Consider the following 18,544-nt stretch of genomic DNA (forward strand, 5'->3'; position numbering starts at 1 on the left):
CTGGGTTTAACTATACATAATACAGCATGAGTAGATACCGATCATGTGATCTTTTTGGATTGTGGTGCCAGGAACTAAAAAGTGTTAACTTCTCTATGATAATCTGTGGCACTCCCATGAGTTATTTGAACTTACCACAAAGATAACATAAATCACAAGGGGAAGTTGTGGCTGGCTGTGATGCACGGATAAATGGCTCCACTGGACTTTTTGTTAGTGGCTCGCTCTTGTAACCAATAGATGGGGTCTAGAGCGGAGACCATCCTCTTTGGTATCAAAACAGAGCATATAAAAATGTGTGGACAAATCATACAATCCCTTTAATACTGTTCCATAGTGGAATTCTTAATACATTCCTCATACAAAAAAAAATAGGATTTAGTGTTAGGCCCTTGTCCACTGCCATGACGGAATATCGCTACCGATATTACGGCGCGGGGGAGCCGGGGGAGCACTGTCAGTTCTCTACGGTGAGCCTGACAGATAGCTTCATCGCAGAGAACCACGTCATGCCGTGAGCGGACAATCACTATGATTCTCCACTAGTGTACAGCGGGGCTGCACTTTCTATGGCAATGCTATGGAAAGTGTTCACTCCATTACCCACGGCCGTGGATAACGCAGTGATCTATCGCCCGTGGACAGGAGCCCTTGCACCTGTTACCGTTTTATCCATAAAGCAACAATTAAAAAGGACAACTTGAAAACATATCTTCATCTGGCTGTTTTGTAATGTGTTTCATTCCTCTACATTGAATAACAAATTGATCAGAGTCCCACTCTTTCCTGGGCTTCATTTCAAAAGCAATAATACGCCTACAAGCGGGATCCTAACATTCTCTTTGTGAAACGTAATAAAACTAACAAAAACAAATTTTCTTTTAAAGAAACATGTAGGTAATTGTTTTCTATTTTACCAATGATTAGTACCAGTAGTAGTAAACAGCTGCCTTACGGTATACTGCCCTCAGATTGCAGCCCTCTCTACCACCAATTCAAAAATATTCAGAGCTGTCAGACTGAGGGACATTTTCTTTTAAGGTACCTTTGCACACTGGAAACAGTGAATTCAAGAGATAGTGGTCCCATGTACAACCGGCCACTGACAGGGCACTGAACGACGAATCGCTCACTTGTTGGAGTCGTTTGTTATTTAGCACAACTAAAAACCAAGCAACTGTTAGTCCATGTAAATAAGAGTCCCTCGATCTGTGAAACAGCCTCATGTGGTGTAGGGTTAAGGCATAGAATATGCAGTCATTAGCTCTCGCTCATGACCTGAAGGTTGCGGGTTCAATCCCCGCTTGGTTCAGGTAGCCGGCTCAAGGTTTGACTCAGCATTCCATCCTTTTGACGTCGGTAAAATGGGTACTCAGCTTGCTAGGGGGGTAAAAAGATGGCTGAGGAAGGCAATGGCAAACAACCTTGCAAAAGCAGTCTGCCAAGAAGACATCGCGATGTGACATCACCCAAGCAGTCAGTCATGACCAGGGGTCTTTACCTTTTACCAATCTATGAGCGATTTCTGGCCCTCTCCACCTCTATTTCCCAAGACAATTGCTATGGTGTAATGGTACCTTTAAGGCCCTTTTACACACAAAGATGATCGCTCAAAAGATGGCTTTTAAATGATAATTTTGCATAAACTATTAATTGGTACTAATGCCAATTAGTAGCTTATTAATGTGTGTGAACTGCTGGGAGCTATATTCAGAGAACAGCAGGTGGTCTGTTCTCTGAATACATTCCCTTTGTTCTGTCATTGGGCTGACAGCTGACACAATGTTGTTAGCACTCCCCATGGAGAACACAGGGTAAAGTCCCTGCTATCAGCTCTTCTGACGAACGATGGATTTTATGCCGAACATAAAATCATCTTTTGGTAGACAACTGAAAGATGGGCACATTTACATGCAACAATTATCGCTCAAAAGATGGCTTTTGAGCGATAATTGTTGTTTTTTAAAGGGCCTTTAGACTCACTTGAAGAGTACAGGATATAATGCAGGCATTCCATTTTGGTTTGCATTGACTCACTTGCTTTAGGCTTTTTGCAAGCGAGATTGGATTCTATAGTCATGACATTCTACTTGTAATATCGTCCTATTTGTAAGGCAGTGTTTCCACACAGAAAAAAAAAACACTTTTTAGCAAGATCATGTGGCTTTTTGAAGCCAAGGCTCTTTTTTTTTGCTGTGTGGGAACATAGCCTAAAACTTTCTCTGGTTTATTACGGAGATAATCATCTCATTACCTTGTTAATTGGTAGCATACATAATTAAATAAATACTTTTATCTTAACTTACTAAGCCTGAAGGTAACCAGCCACACCTGGAATGTAGTTTAATGGTGGGTGCGTCTGTTGTATGATGAAGAAAGACACGTACGACCTCACCTGCACAATTAGAGCATGATTACTACTGGTTCGCTCTTAATTTCCAGATGATTATTTAAAAAAAGTACACTTTTTAAAAGTGAAAAAGAACTAAAAATACATGAATACAAAACAACATAAAAGACATTTTTGAAAACTACTTTTATTTAAGCTACTCATCATGCGTGAACATGACCTACAGTATTGCTATGCATTCCTGAACATTCTCTAGTGACTCATTCATCATATAATAATCTTTCAAAATTAAAACTCTGAATTACAATAAATAAAAAAAGAAATGATAGGTAAGATTTTATTTAAATAAGGAGTTTTTTTTTTTTCCTCTGAGGCGTCTCATAAAGTAATAGTGTTTCAGAATTTATACAATTTAATGCTAAGCCTCTCAAATCTGCGGACTTACTTTTTTTTTTTTTTGCTTTTTAGTCAGGAAAGAATTTTCTTTTATCCTTCAATTTTGCACCAACAGCAGATCATGAAGTCTTATGAAGTCATTAAGTATTTCTGAAACCTTTAAGAATGTCTTAGCCACAGTAACTTCAGACAGTTAACTCCACATATTTCAGACTTTGCATTAGATTTTTTTTTTTTTTTTTTAAGCATTTACCCAGTACAGTAGTAAAATAGACAAATTTAATTATGGTTTAATATAAAAAATTCACTTTATTCATCAAATGTGCACGGCATTTGCAATTACAGCAGTTTGTTTTTCAGTAACAATAAAAAGTTTTGCATGATGTCTCATAAATACGTAAAGTCATTTTACAAAAAAAAAGGGCTAAACGTTTGCCCTGTAAATTCAGATGTAATAAAAAAAAATTCAAAGCACTCAAGCCAACAAAAGTAGGATTGTGATATTAAATAACATTACATACTGATTGGACGGGAATACCCCAAAATTTTGCACTTTTGCAATCACTTACAGTTTTCTCCTCCGTTTTTTTGGCCTAGTTAAAAAAAATGACATAAAAAATAATTAAAAAAACCCTTTTGTAATGGAACAACTCAATCCTGTGGGGACTTTTAAATCCTTTACATGAAATAAAGATTGAATTCCCATTCCTACCATTTGTTATGACCCAAAAGGAAACATTACCAGGTAACAAAGCTTAATGAATCACCTCCTATGAGATCTGCCGGTTACAGGCTGTTGCAGCACACCATAAAATATTACTGCAAAAACAATAATTAGTTTCTTTTTAGTTTGTACCTATATTGAGTTGGATATTTCAGTTTCACTTCAGAGCAGAATTAACTCCACAGAGGATTGCACTTATATGAGTAATGGCTCAGTCAAGAGCAACATTTATCACAATTTTGGTCTTTCATGTTTTCCTTACAGGGAATAATCACTTGAAAATTTGAAATGATGAAAGAAGTATTCCTTCTCGTCTAAACTATCATATTGTAGAAAACAGTGATAGACAAATGATGTCCTGAGTGTTTCTTATAGCCGTTTAGGGGCTCGTCTGCATTTGTACTGCATAGGAGAACATTGTCTTTCTTTTTCGCGTAATGATGAAATTAATAATTTTTGACTTATTTATATACAGTGAAACTTTTTGGAGTTGGCCAACTAACTTAGAATCACAGAGGTGATAGAAAAAAATAAGGATATTAGTCAATTAAAAGGAAGCCAGTAATGCAACACCTGATAGACTGTAGGCCAGCCCAATCACCATAGACCATACGATAATCTGGAGGAGCTACTTGTTCGTATGGTCTACTGCATTCTACTAGGGTCTACAGCGATTGTGCCTGGCCTACAGTCTAGCAGGTGTTGCATTACTGGCCAAATAATTTAGCATTAAAAAAGTGATCTTTTAGGAGGGTGGTCTTCTCAAAGAAGATGATCAGTGTACATACTACATGGTGGAACTGAGAATCTGTCTTCGGAAATGTGGTCTAGATAATGGGTTGGTCTTCTCAAAGAGATGATGAGGTTTCACTGCATATCATTGCTACGTTACTCTAAGAAATCAGAAACAAACACCTGATAAATGTTCCCCATGTGCTTTCTGAGACTACAGTGCTGTGTTATTAGTATTAAACACTGTCCCCCCGTTCCTCAACCCAGATGCTTGTAAAAAACTCAACTGTTACCACCACCAGTTGACCAATTTGTATACTGTACTTATTGACCTAAGTTGGATCCTCATACAATTTAATCACTTAGATGGAGCAAGAGGAAGTTAAAAGTATGTGTCTGGGGTAACAGAGTCGTATCAAGTGTATTAGGAAAACTATCATTTCTACTGAAAGGTACAATACAAGCTAACCAAAAATCCAACGCTAATTTAGCTAAGATTAATATATTTTGTTTAACTCTATAGTTAACATGCTCATATCTGTTTTAGTATCCAATATTGTGTAGCAGGCCTGGTTTTAATCATATTTCTATTACAGCCCAACATAATAGGCCTATTTCTGGCTGCTTTCATAAACAATGGAAAAAGACTGGCTAAACCTTTTGAGGTAGTTATCCTGTTCCAAAATAAAAGTGTTCCGAATGAAAGTAAACAGCATTTGGACTATGATTCAGTCAAGTGCCAAATACAAACACCTCCTGGGCAAATTTTCTATCCTGGGCTGTCTATCCATTTTCACGATAAGTAGGAAAGTCGAAAACAGTTACTTGTGTTAAATGGGTTCTCAGTTGTAGTCAACCCATACTTGTTAGGGTACTTTTAGATGAGATGACTATTGGACGCAGCACCCAGCAGTCATCCCAATGACTATCATCGTGTGGTATCACACAAGTACGATAGTTGTTCAGTGAATGAAGGTGGAGCATGCCAAAGATCTCTTTTGACTGCCTGTCTCCATACACTGTAAACAGGCAGTCACTCAAAAGATGAATTACTGCCTGTTTACCCTAATCCGAAATTAGGAAACTAGTTACTAATACGGGATTTCTCTCTCAGGACCCTTTTGAGTCCTGCTTTTACACAGGACAACTATAGTTCAAAATTGCTCATTTGAGAATTTTTTTTGGCCAATAGTTGTCCCATGTGAAAGTATCTTTAGAAGGATCTCTGAACAGTAAGTACATTATGAAGTATCTTCTACTGGTTCACCAGCAATCAATTGTAAACTATGAGTAAACCTGGCAGTAAGTGTTCAATCTCCCTGCAGCACCACCAAACTGGGAGATTTAAGCATTACATAGTGTCCATTCAAATCACTGGGTTTTCTGTAATGCAGAATAGCATGGGTCCTCCAAAGAAAACAAATGCTCTTTGTAACCACTCTCTACTCTAGTCAATAATTCAGGATACTGAGTAAATGATTCCCCTCTAATAACTCATAATTCCCTAGAAGAGTGTAAGAATATGTTTTTTTCTAAACTGGATAACCCCTTTAAAATCATGATTAGTTATGAGCAAACTTTTTGAAAAGTTTGGCTCAGTTAGTTTACTGAACTTTTGCAAAAGGTTTGGATTGGTCCAAATTAGTTCAAACCAAGCTGAAAGTTCACCAAAAACCATTAAACTGGTGTATAACATTGTCTAAAAGCCATAAAAGCCCTGTATAACACTCTAATACCGTGTTACACCTCAGTGTACAGGACTAGTGGGGAGTGAACTGATGCAATAAAACCCACTTTCAGGTAGAACTTTACTAAAAGCTTGGTTTGGGTTTGTGCCGAACTGAACTGTTAGCAGAGTTCGACTTGAAACTACTACTGTTTCAGTTCACTCAACACTATTCATGATCGGTAATATATTTAGGTAGATGGTAGATCGTGCAGTGTGATATTCACTTTTGCAGAATGTGTCCTTTGACCATACACAGTTGTACTAGAATCTAATGAAAACTTTAACTATTCTATATTTTTCTTCAAAATGCTATATGCTATTGAAAAAGTCTTTAGTTTTAATTTTGTAAATTCTGTAAATTTGAGAGATTTTAAATGAATTTGCACCACATTGTGCCATTTAATGCATCCAATTATAAGCAGTACAAAACCTAAAAAAATATACATTCCAAAATATTTTATGACTATTCCGTCATTTCTGATTATTATTTTTTCCAGTGATTGCATAATTTGCACATTATTGATATATCTATTACACCACTGATCTATTTTAGTGCATTTAAACTGTTTGGACTAGACTAAAAGTCTTTTCACATGGGTCGATGATCGGGTAAGAACGTTTGTATGCCTGCTCATCAGGCCATGTAAAGGTGCCTCCTATCAGCCAATAAACAAGCACATACTTTTCTGCAGCCAAAAAAGTCATTGCTGTTGCGGCACATCTTCCATGTAAATAGGGGATGTGCTGCTGGCAATGATGAATCTGTATTGGGGAAGAACGATCACATGTACGATCGTTTGTGTCCGACATATTCTGAACTGGCTTGTGTGATGGTCAGTTAAACGGGTGCTGACCTTGTTGAATGGCGCTCATTATGACAACGAGCTATGTGAAAGGCTTTTTGGAGTACATATAAGCCTCATGTGCATAACCTAATGCAGACAAAAAGTAGGGGTCTTCTCCACAAGAAACAAACAGATGTTAGTTGACTTTCTACCAAATAAAATTAGCCATGCATACTGGATTACAAATAACCAGACCCGCCATTTTTTGCAGGACTGTATGATTTAGGCCCAATGTCCACAGGCGGATCTGAATTGTGGAATCCGCTCGGAAGATCCACAAATCAAACCGTCCAAAGGGATACATGGGCATCCACAAATTAAATAAAGCATGCAGATTTGATTTGCGGACCTTCTGGTCCAGGAAAAAAAAAATCGCAGCATGTTCCATTTCAGTGCAAATCCCACACGGGCAGCTTCCATTGAAGTCAATGGAAGCCATCCGATCTGCGGCCCATCCGCAATTAAATTGCGGATGGGCCGTGGATTCCGCAGAGAAGCAGGAGTTAAAAAAATGTTCTGCACATGTGCGCTGCCGGTGCTTCTGCACACAGATTATTAAATAGAAGAGCCGGACAGGACGGAAAAGACTCAGAGAGGTATCTGCAGTGTTCTCAGCCGTGAGCAGGGTTGGATTCCATTGCAGGCTCCCGCATGTGGAATCTGATCTGCCCGTGGACATGAGGCCTTACTGTATAATGGAGCAGCCTGATGAACACGCACATAGAGTTTTTACTATGTCCATTTTTTGTTCTTCCGAGAAAAAAGCCACTGTCAGGTCCATCTAACTAGTGACATAAATAAGCATATATGATTACATTGAGGATGGGGGTGCATTAAGAATCCATGTTCAGCAAACAGCTAATTAATAACTGGGGGAAGTAATTTGAATAGTGGCTTTTTGTTTGCACTTGTTTTTATACATGAGGCGGTATATGTTTTTGGAGGCACATATTAACCAGACTTAAAAAACTCTGAAAATGAGATTGTATTCACAATATGGAAACGTGTGATATGCTAATGAGATTGTTTACTGCAAAACAAAGGCAGAATTGTTCTGAAATTCTGATCATTTCTATAGACTGCGGAACAGGACTACAGAAAGTACTGAACCAAGCATTCCTAACGCAGTCTCTTCGTGCAAATGTACTTACAAATTTGTCTGCATGGTCAATAAGTATAAGAGACACATACAGAATCTTTGGAGGAGGCACATTGTCTGTTCTTGGAAACTACTGTACAAGGTTACAATTGCAATGATAAAATTATAATACATCATCTAATTGAGAATTATTTAAAAGGGAATCTTCCTTGCAATCTGAATTCTATACAAACAGAAAGTGCACAATTTCCAAAAAGTCTGGAAGATGAGGCTTACTTCTTATAGCTCTCAACTGGTACACATTTAGTTAGTGCAATTGTGCTTACTAGTTGAGCTTGATAGGATATTGTGTAGATGCCCTAGTCTAAGGTAAACATTTCCATCTGACAGATTCCCTTTAATAATAACAGTGAACACTGTCCTACCAAAGTAATTGGTCACCTAAACACGAATAAAAAGTAGCATTTCTGCATATATGTTAATACTTAGTACAACGTCCCTTTAGCCTAATGATATTGGATACTCTGTGACATACTTTCTATTAATATATGAAATACATCAGCTGGTATTTCCCTTAATTCATCCTGAAAATGTCCAATGAGATATCTCAAATAACATGCATTGACCCATCTTCAGTGTTGTAAGGAACATTTCATTGGACAGTTCAGTAATGGAAGAACATTCTATGGAGTGATAAATCACACTAATCCATCTTCAAATCAGATAAGATGTACCTGGGTGTGGAGGATGCCTGGGGAACGCCTTTTGTCTGAGTGTGTTGTGCCAACAGTTAAGTACTGTGGAGGTTCCATAATGATCTCAGGATGTTTTACATGGCATGCTCAGTCTGCTGGTTGTAGTGGCAAGAACCATGAGTACAGAGGTGTATCCGGACATTCTGGATAATAATGTCCTGCTGACAATGTGGCAATACTTTGGGAAAGGTCAGCAATTCTTCCAATAAGACAACGCACCTTATCACAAAACCAATGCTGTTTTACATTGGTTTGATACTGTGAATGTTCCACGATTGGACTGGCCTACACAGAGTTCCAACCTGAACCCTACTGAACATCTTAAGGACAAACTTGGGTGAGGAAGTATAAACAGCGTCCATCTTCTATAAGAGGACACACCAGATGTTTGCAGAGTGAATGGAGGGAAATACCAGCTGAAATGTATCAGACGTTAGTAGAAAGTATTCAATGGAGAGCATCTGATGTCAATAGGGCCAAAGGAGGCCCCACTAAGTATTTATATATGTAAATAAATGCTTCTTTTGATTCTTGCTCAGGTGTCCAATTACTTTAGGTAGGATAATGTAGTTTCTAAACATTAAAGGGTATGTTCAAGATTACAAAAAAGTGTAACTTTTTTACCACCACTCTTGACCATTGGCTTTGTCTGGTATTGCAACTTATTGCCAATCAAGTGAAGGGGCCTGAAACACCCTGCATAGCCCATAGACAAGAGCTGCACTGTGTCTGTCTTTTTTTTCTAATCCCAATTAATACCTTTAACTTCAAAGTAGACAGACTTGTACATTCACATTTTATTTTTCTCCTACCGGAAAAACAAAATACTTATAGATTGGTAACAGAGAATCAACCCTACTGAACCTATGTAAACTGACCAACCCCTCAATGCAAAGAGTAAAATGAAGAAAGCTCAAACTGACCGCCTGTGGCATATCTGATTTGATCTATCTAATAATACATCACGTATCTATTGGTAGTGCATTCACTTGTTTAAATTCAGCCAAGCAAAAAGTTGCTATTATGCTTAAATAACAAAAATACAAAAAAATTGAAAAAAAAACCCAAAAACAATAAACTCTGTGTTCGGAGTGTAGACATGCAATTTTTTTCAGCAACACCATTAGTTTCAAGCTTTAGATTAAAGCTTTGATTTTTTTTTGATTTTTTTTCTTATATATCTATAATAAATATTCATCTTTATATAATAAATATATTTTATTGGTTGATTTTATAAGAAAATAAAAATGTTCCTTCTCAATTCATTGTCAATTCCTAGTTTAGCCAACGGTTGCATGGAAAGTACATAACAATTAACAAATCATTTGTAACATTGTACATTTCAGATATCACAATAGGTTATAAGCATTCAGGAACAAAAATAAAAAGAGTGAACGGTCAATAGAATAGAACCATTTATACATACAGCGTACCTTTTTGAATGCAAACTTTAACCAAACGATGAATTCCTTAGGTATTCCATAGTCTTGCTTTTTGTGAAATTCATTTTTGTAATAAGGCAAGTATAAACTTAATACTTTAAAAGGAGTTTATATGTCTTTAAATGTATATATAAATGGTTTTCAAGGCTCTCCAGTGTTTCCGATGCGCGTCACTTGAAGCTTCTTTCATAATTTTTAGGCAGCAGAGTCACTCTAGATACACTTATTAGAGTGACTCTATGCAACATTGTCCCACAATCACATTTTCTAGCTCTTTAAGACAGACATTTTTCAAGATCGCAGCTGAGGTTCACAGGAGGAGTGTGCAGTGACCTGTGGATAAATAGAGGTCTTTCAGTTTCAAGTTTAATTATCCCCAATGAATGAGGACTTGCAAAATGATATGAAAATTATAAACACCTGAAAAAATATTGCTCGCTGTGGTAGATAGTGTTGGAATTTCCAGCATCATTAAAGGCAAAATTTATTGCATACAGCAAATGAAAAGATGCCTATCCATGTATTTGCCTGTCATTAGGTTACACAGGGCACCAAGCTGCAGATAAATTATAATTACCAGCAGCAGATAGAACAATTTACAATAACAAAATAAAGGACGGCATTGCGATTGCCGGCACATGAAGAAACAATGTAGAAACATTTTCAACAACTAATAGATTTATTTACTTTTTTTTATAAAGAGATATTGGCCTATACATTTAATAACATAAACCGTACCGGTAGAAACAAAATAAAGAAATAAACCAAAAATGTATTAAAAAATCCACATGGGAAATTCCAAACTGGATTCTAAATTTCAAGCTATATATATATATATATATATATATATATATATATATATATATATATATATATATATATATATTATATGGAATTGCAGTAGATTAGTAGAATATAGCAAGAAGGTAGTTACTATGCTTAAAAAGTCAGAATATGATAAGCATAACAGTACTGTCAGCATGCCCTATGAGAGAGAATATTTAAAATATGTGGGGGGTTAGGACATGTAGGTTTGGATGGCACAATTAAAGGACAAAAAAAAAGAAAACTTAGGCCTCAGTCACACGGGCGTTTTTTGTCATTCAATAGCTGAGAGCTGCCTCTGATTGGTCCCTGCGCTCAGCCAATCAGAGGCAGCACTCACTCACCCATTCATGAATGAGTGAGAGCTGCTTCTGATTGGTGAGAGCTGCCTCTGTGACCAATCAGAGGCAGCCCATTCAGCAGGCGGGGATTCTAAATCCCCACCTGCTGAATACTACAGGAAGCAGTTCAGAAGAACTGCCGGATGGACGCGGCTGAACTCCGTCTGCTGGGACAAGGTGAGTATATATATATATATATATATATATATATTTTTTTTTTTTTACACATTTTCAGGATGGTTTTCAGGGAAGGGCTTATATTTTAAGCCCTTCCCCGAAAATTCATCCAGCGCTTGCCGGCAGCCCATTGCTTTCAATGGAGCCGGCTGTATTACCTGCTCCATTGAATTTAATGGGCGAACATCGTTCTTCTCTGCCACAGCTGTTACAGCTGTGGCAGAGGAGAACAATCTTTAGTATATGTTCTCAATGGGGTCGGCGTTGCTGCCGCCGAACCCATTGAGCGCATATATAGAACACAACGATTCGCAGAACGCAGATAGGCGCGTTCTGCGAATCGTTGTGTCCTATAATTTATCGCACATCCGCATTAAAAGCGGACATGTGACCAATCCCATTGGGATGCATTGGGTCTATAGATCTGCAGATCGCAAGCGCGTCTGCAGATCGGACCAAAAAACGCTTGTGTGACCGAGCCCTTAGAGTGGACCTTTCATTAAGCTGTAGAAAGATGCATATCCCAATTAAAAATTATTGTTGGGTGAACCAAAACAGTAGCATTGTGTTTTGAGTTGGTCTTGCTAAAAGTTCGGTTTGGTGCAAACCCGAACTTCAAGCAATTTGTCTTGGCTGAGCACACCTAAATTCTTCTTTCTTTTAAAAAGAAGAGAAAAAAATAGAAGGAAAAGGAAGAAGAAAAAAGATGTAAAAAGAAAAAGGAATAAAGGAAAAGATGCAACTAGAAGACAGAAAAAAGAAGGAAAGAAAAAGAGAAAGAAGAAAAATAAAGCTCTCCTATTTTTCCTTATCATTGTTTTTTCTTCTTCTCACTTTTCCTTCTTATTTTTTTCCTTCTTTTTTCTTCTCTTTCATCATCAACCTTGCATTAAAGACAGCTCAAAGTACTTGGAAACACTCCTAAGAGTGTTTGGGGCTCTTATGACTCGTAGGCAGTGTTTTACACAGTTTTTGGGGTATTGTTAAAGTTCTGGTTTGGTTCAAACTAATTCGAACTAAACCAGACTTTTCCCACTAATTCTATGAGCCAGCTGAACTGAACTTTTGAGAAGTTTGCTCATCATTAGTAAAAACACCACTTACTTGAGAGAGGGAGACAAGAATGTAACCCTTCACCCTTGTTCCCTGTTCCCTTGTCTCAATATTATGCCTGCTGGCTCCCCAGGAGTTAAAACGTCATCATCACTATCGACTTCATGGACTCCATACGGATAGTACTGCAATAGTACTACCATTAATATAGTATTTCACAGAGGTGGCAATTAAAGTCTATGTGTACAACTAAGCCCTTTCACAGAGAAGACTTTGTATAAAATTATATCTTTATTATTTATTCCTAAAAAACATAAACATAGGGCACAAAATTGTGACGTGGAATGTGTCACGACAACCGGTCGGGCACCTTCTCCCGTCAACAAGACTGAGACGGACCTAAACATATAACCCAAAAATGGCTAAGACCGATCATTGGTTCGGTTTCTGCCATATGGATATCACATTACAGTAGATTATAGATGACTTTATGTATGGAGTGCTGAATTCGACACTTCGTGTTTTATTCAGCATCTACTGTAATAAACTCTATAACTTCCAGCCCAAAACGATGAGTTAACCGGGTCTGGACTTATTATAGAGAAAAAAAAGAGAAAAAGAGTCCAATTAAGGACTTTGCAAGTAATCAGATGGATAATTCTCATCAAATAGCTCAGATGGACAGCTCTCTACGCGTTTCACCACGAAGTGACGTGATCTTCAGGAGAATGTTTTAGAGCTAATCGCAAGAGAAGAGGAATTATGGATGTTAAGGTCTCTTCCATAAATAGACTAATTTATTAATGTCTAGATACTTTAATAAGTAGGACAATAGTCCATCAGATATGAGAGGCCCTCTATTTATTTATCAGGGAGGTAAACGGTAATCCCCTGATAAATTTTGAGCATCGGGAGATCTTTAGATTCCCAAGGTGGTTCCGTGGATAACCACCTATCTCTAGCTGGTTACTAGATATACAGGCACCACAATATGACTATCTGTCTGAGGCGAGATGCCAAGGCAAAGTAATGCCAGACCGCTATGGTGCCCTTTCTCCAGACCAGTCTAGGGTCAGTGTCCTATGCTCAACAATGCTCAAGGACTACCCTCACAGGTATTGACCAAATGATGGCAGGTCAATCCCTAATTCAATAGCGCCAGGTATAGTTGGGCTACAAACGTTTTAAAGATTCCCTAATGCATAGATAAAATAAAAAAGAGAGGCATGATCCATAGCCTTGGTGGTAGGTTGTCGTGACACATTCCACGTCACAATTTTGTGCCCTACGTTTTATGTTTTTTAGGAATAAATGATAAAGATATAATTTTATACAAAGTCTTCTCTGTGAAAGGGCACCATTAATATAGAGTTCATGGAGTCAATGGAGATGATGGAGTTTTAATTCCTGAAAATCCAGCATGAGGGATATTAAGACAAGTGAACGAGGAATGATGGGGTGCATTCTTGCTTCCCCTTCTGAGGTATGTGGTGTTTTTACCTTGGATGTTCTTATTTCTATTGCTTAGTGCAAAGTCTGCTCCCCAATTTCTGCTTTCTTCCTTTCATTGTGCCATTACAGTGTCTACCTGGTGAACCAGACAAGACACTGCACAGGAGCAGGAGAAAGATGGAGAAAGTTAGTAAATGTATTTTTAAAATATTTCAATGGGTTTTTTTGTTTTTCTTTTCAGTTTACAAAGGCCCCTATCTATGGATTTCTGTGGGGATTTCTTGCAGATTTTAATTTTGTTTTTGAATTTAATGGTGAAAATCTGCAACCAATTTGCAAGCAATCTGCAGCTTGACATAATGCGGAATTATAATCTGGTCTGCAGGGGAATTTATGATGCAGATTTTTTACGCAGCGTGTAAAACTCACCCACTTTGCTGCTACTGTAATATTTTGTTTGAGAAAACAGGCAAAAGGAAAAAGACTGAAGAAACTGTTTGTAAAAAAAAATCAAGCATCTAGAAGGAGTTGTCATTTTGTTGCAAAGCTCAGCATGCGGTTACATCTCAAGCAGATATGCAAATGATTAGAGTTGTGGTGTGATTAGATGAACGGTCTTGCCACCTGAAACCCTAAAATTAGTTACAACTTTAGCCTATAAAAAGGCTCTCAGAGACTACTTGTGTGTAGTAGACCTGTTTTTCCACTTGTCGACCACTAGATATGCCTTTACAATACTATCAAAAAGATTTTCTCCAGTTAACAGAGTTTGAGGGGGGACATATTATTGGAATTCGAGAAGCTGGATGGTCGTATTGACAAATTTTCCACCACCTGATCCATTCTGACTAGACTGTTAGAAGATTGCAGAGGACAGGCACACGAGGCAACCAGGCTCAGGACACCTTTCACAGACCACCAGTAGAGATGATCGTCTGATAAGCATGAGTAGCTCTAACTAGATGTTGTCTGTCATCCAAAGATAGGTGGCACCATCGTTATAGGCCCCTGTGTCTGTTGGAACCATTTCCAGGCACTTGGCTGAATGGCATTTGGTCTCACAGCACCCACTACATGTACTGCCTTTGATACCCACCATTGCCTTAGTTTGCAATGGTGTTGTGAACTACAATACTGAACTGCTACAGAGTGGAACTAGGTTGTCTTCAGTGAAGAATCTAGGTTTAGTTTGGGCACTGATGACTGTCATGTTCATGCCTGGAGGCCTAGAGGGGAGCGCTTCAATCCTGCCTTTTCTGTAGAGCAGCACATCGCCTCCACTGCTGGTGTGATGGTCTGAGGGGGCCATCTCATATATCACAGTCAGTCACCACTAGTAGTGGTTTGAGGGACGATGACCGGTCAGCGATATGTTCAGGACATCCTGCAGCCACATGTGTTGTCTCTTATAAGAGGGGTTCCAGGTGGCATTTTCCAGCAGGGTAATGCTTGGCTGCACACAGCAAGGGGTTCGCAGGAATATCTCCACAGCATTGCCACGCTGGCCACATTTATCGCCAATAGAACATCTATGGGACTATCTGCGATGCCAACTTTGACAGCCTATGAGTCTGCAAATGGGGACCAATTTGTAAGAGGATACCATACGAAACCTGTATGCCTCCATGCCCGCACATGTCAGATCTTGCATCCAAGCTACTGGTGGCCCAACAGGCTACTAGAGACTCCCTTCAATTGTGAACTTCTCCTTTTGCTGTGATATCATAATCACTTACTTATATCAACATTACAAACACACATAGAAAGTTTAACTAGATTCCGACAACTCCTTCTAGGTGCTTGATTTTGTTTGGACAATTACTGTATAATTTTACATATTTATAACTTTACAACTTTTGCCTGTGTTCACACTTGTATCCAGCATCCCCATCAAGAGATTTATCCTGTTTTCATCACTTTTGAAGTTAAGGATAACACAAGTGGATCCGGCACACCATTATGACTTCAGTTATGAACAGATGAGAATAAAGCCTAATAATCCTACAGTTTATTGGACTCTACTGTTTAAAAATGAGAACAAAATATGAGGTTTTAGTACCCGTACAGTCACAGGGGTGTAATAGAGTGCCCATATGGTTCAGACTTTAAAGGGACGCATAACAAATTTATTGTTTGAGCAATGTTCAATCAAATGCCATAGAAACATTGAAAGAATAGTGCAGTAATACAGCACCTTACTAAGTCACCATACAAGTCACTGGACCTTTATGTGCCACCAGATAGCCTCCATGCACAGCGTTGACCATGTGCATGAGTTCCAAAACTCTATAGGATGCAATAGCTGTATATATAGAACCAAGATATGATTGGAACCAGGAGCGTAACTATAGGAGATGCAGAGCATGCGGTTGCACCCGGGCCCAGGAGCCTTAACGGGCCCATAAGCCTCTCCATATAGGGAGCCCAGTGCTATGAATAAAGCATCTTGCGGGCCCTGTTACAGATTTGCATTGGGGCCCAGAAGCTTCAAGTTACGCCTCAGATTGGATCCCATCCTTGGCTCTAAATATACTCCTAATGCACAGTAACATATTATACTTTGATGCATAGATTATGTTATATTGTACAGCATTTAGTTGATGTAACACGGCTATTGGTCATTGCATAAGGGGCTTTGAATTCAAATGTGACAATAACAGTGCTTGTGCAGAGTGACGTAGTGAGTGGTGGACGGGATGTGACAATTAGTGCTGAAAATTGCAAATGTAACATATTAGTGCAGCATTTGGTATGACTTTTATTAATCTGTTCTTCCATCAAAACTTAAGTGATACATCACCACTTTCACTTTAAGTGTGATTTTGTAAATATCTCTAAAATAGAATGGAGTCAAACATTCCTAGAGAGCTATATCTATCTCCTGTCGATAGACCAGCCTTACAAACAATACATATAACAATGATCCGTCTTCTACATTCTCCTAATCTAATGGCTCAATGTTTGGGAACCATTTTTACACAGTATACAGTTGAAAGAAAAGAGTAAGTAAGTCCCTTGGAATTACCTGGATTTCTGCATTGATTACCTATAAAATGTGGCCTGATTGTTATCTAAGTAACAGTTATACACACATACAATCTAAATAACCTAATAGCACACAATGAGTTCTACGGTTGATGTCTTTTATTAAGCACGCCAGTAAACATCCAGAGTGCGGGAAGATAAGTAAGTGAACCTCTGTGCTAATGATCTTCTTCATGAGCTAATTGGCAAAGGTATTTTAATTAAGAAGATGAGATTGGAAGTGTGGGTTTCACATGTGCTTTGACCATTAAGTAAAGATACATAGAGTCTGGTTACTGACAAATCGGTTCGCCTCAAGAGTGAATTATGCCTTTCATCTTTCAAAAGAACTCAGAAGACATATTACAGAGATGCACAAAGCTGGAAAGGGTTGCAAAAGCATTGCTGAAGACCTGTGTGTGTACATTAGTCTACAGTTGGACAAATCATCTACAATTGTAGGAAATTCAGGACTGTTGCTACTTTCGCTAAAAGTGGGCATCCTGTTAAGATCATTCCAAGAGCACAATGAGCAAACCTGAAAGAGGTGAGGAAGAAATCAGGGCTAAATATAAAAGAGCTACAGTAGAATCTGCAACCACCTCTGTCCATGCGTGCACTATTAAAAAATACTGATCAAGAATTGTGTTTATGGAAAGACACCATGAAAGAAATCACTGCTGCCAAATAAAAACCATTGTGGGCCAATACTAGTTTGCCTGAGACCACCTGGATAGTCCACATAGCTTTTGGAAAAAATGTTCTATGGATAGATGAGATAAAAGTGGAACTTCTTGGCACAAATACACAACACTATGTTTAGAGGAAAAGGAACACTGTGCACCAACACCAAAACCTCATCCCAAATGTGCTGCATGGTGGAGGAAGCATCATGGTTTAGAGCTACCTCAGGGGCTGGACACTTTTCTGCTCATTAAGGGAACGATGAATTCTAAGGTGGATCAGAATATTGTACAAGAGAATGTAAGGGCATGCTGAAGAGACATTGGGTATTGCAATAAGACAATGACCCAGAGCACACCAGTAAGGCTAGGCTTACACAGCATTTATGGGTACGCCCAGCCTTTCTGTCCCAGAATTCTGCCTGGGTTGCCCAAAGTAGCATCCAGATGGACCTCTGGAAGCAAGGATAGGGTTTAATTGCTAAAACCATAGCTACAAACAGGTTTCCATTCATTTCTGACATTTGTGCCAGGCATAATAGCGTAGTTGACTATGACTAGTCAACTAAAGAATGGTTGAAAAAGGAGGATATAGCTATATGAAGAGTACTGAACTAAAAGGGTCTGACTTATGAAAAAAACTGCTGGAGGATTGAATAATTAAGTATAGCTTAATTTATAACATTCCAAGAACTGGAGTGTTATAACATTTTTCCAATAAAAAAAAAACACAACTTGAGCAACCACTTTGACTCTATTTAAATGTTTTTGCATGAAAAGGGGTTCACAAGATATCCCAGAAATATTCATTAACTGAAAAACATGTGCAGAGAGAAAACATCTTCAATGGAAATATTTGGTGAAACATTTACAGCAAGCATTTGACTATAGGAGATATTTGGTGGATATGATTCCTA

The 18,544-nt window shown here is 38.3% G+C and overlaps 1 protein-coding gene across 2 annotated transcripts in view; it reads right to left on the minus strand.

Moving 5' to 3' along the window:
* Window positions 1-2,523: 2,523 nt before the first annotated feature.
* PCDH7 (protocadherin 7) overlaps window positions 2,524-18,544 on the minus strand; it is a 64,404-nt gene continuing 48,383 nt past the window's right edge. For both annotated transcript variants that reach the window (XM_066573207.1, XM_066573208.1), the window contains one exon: window positions 2,524-10,405. In XM_066573207.1, the coding sequence (XP_066429304.1) occupies window positions 10,364-10,405 (42 nt within the window). In that variant the 3' untranslated portion in view covers window positions 2,524-10,363. The remainder of the gene's footprint in view (window positions 10,406-18,544) is intronic.

The sequence above is a fragment of the Eleutherodactylus coqui genome, chromosome 7 (assembly GCF_035609145.1).
Source record: "Eleutherodactylus coqui strain aEleCoq1 chromosome 7, aEleCoq1.hap1, whole genome shotgun sequence".
NCBI classification, from domain to species: domain Eukaryota; kingdom Metazoa; phylum Chordata; class Amphibia; order Anura; family Eleutherodactylidae; genus Eleutherodactylus; species Eleutherodactylus coqui.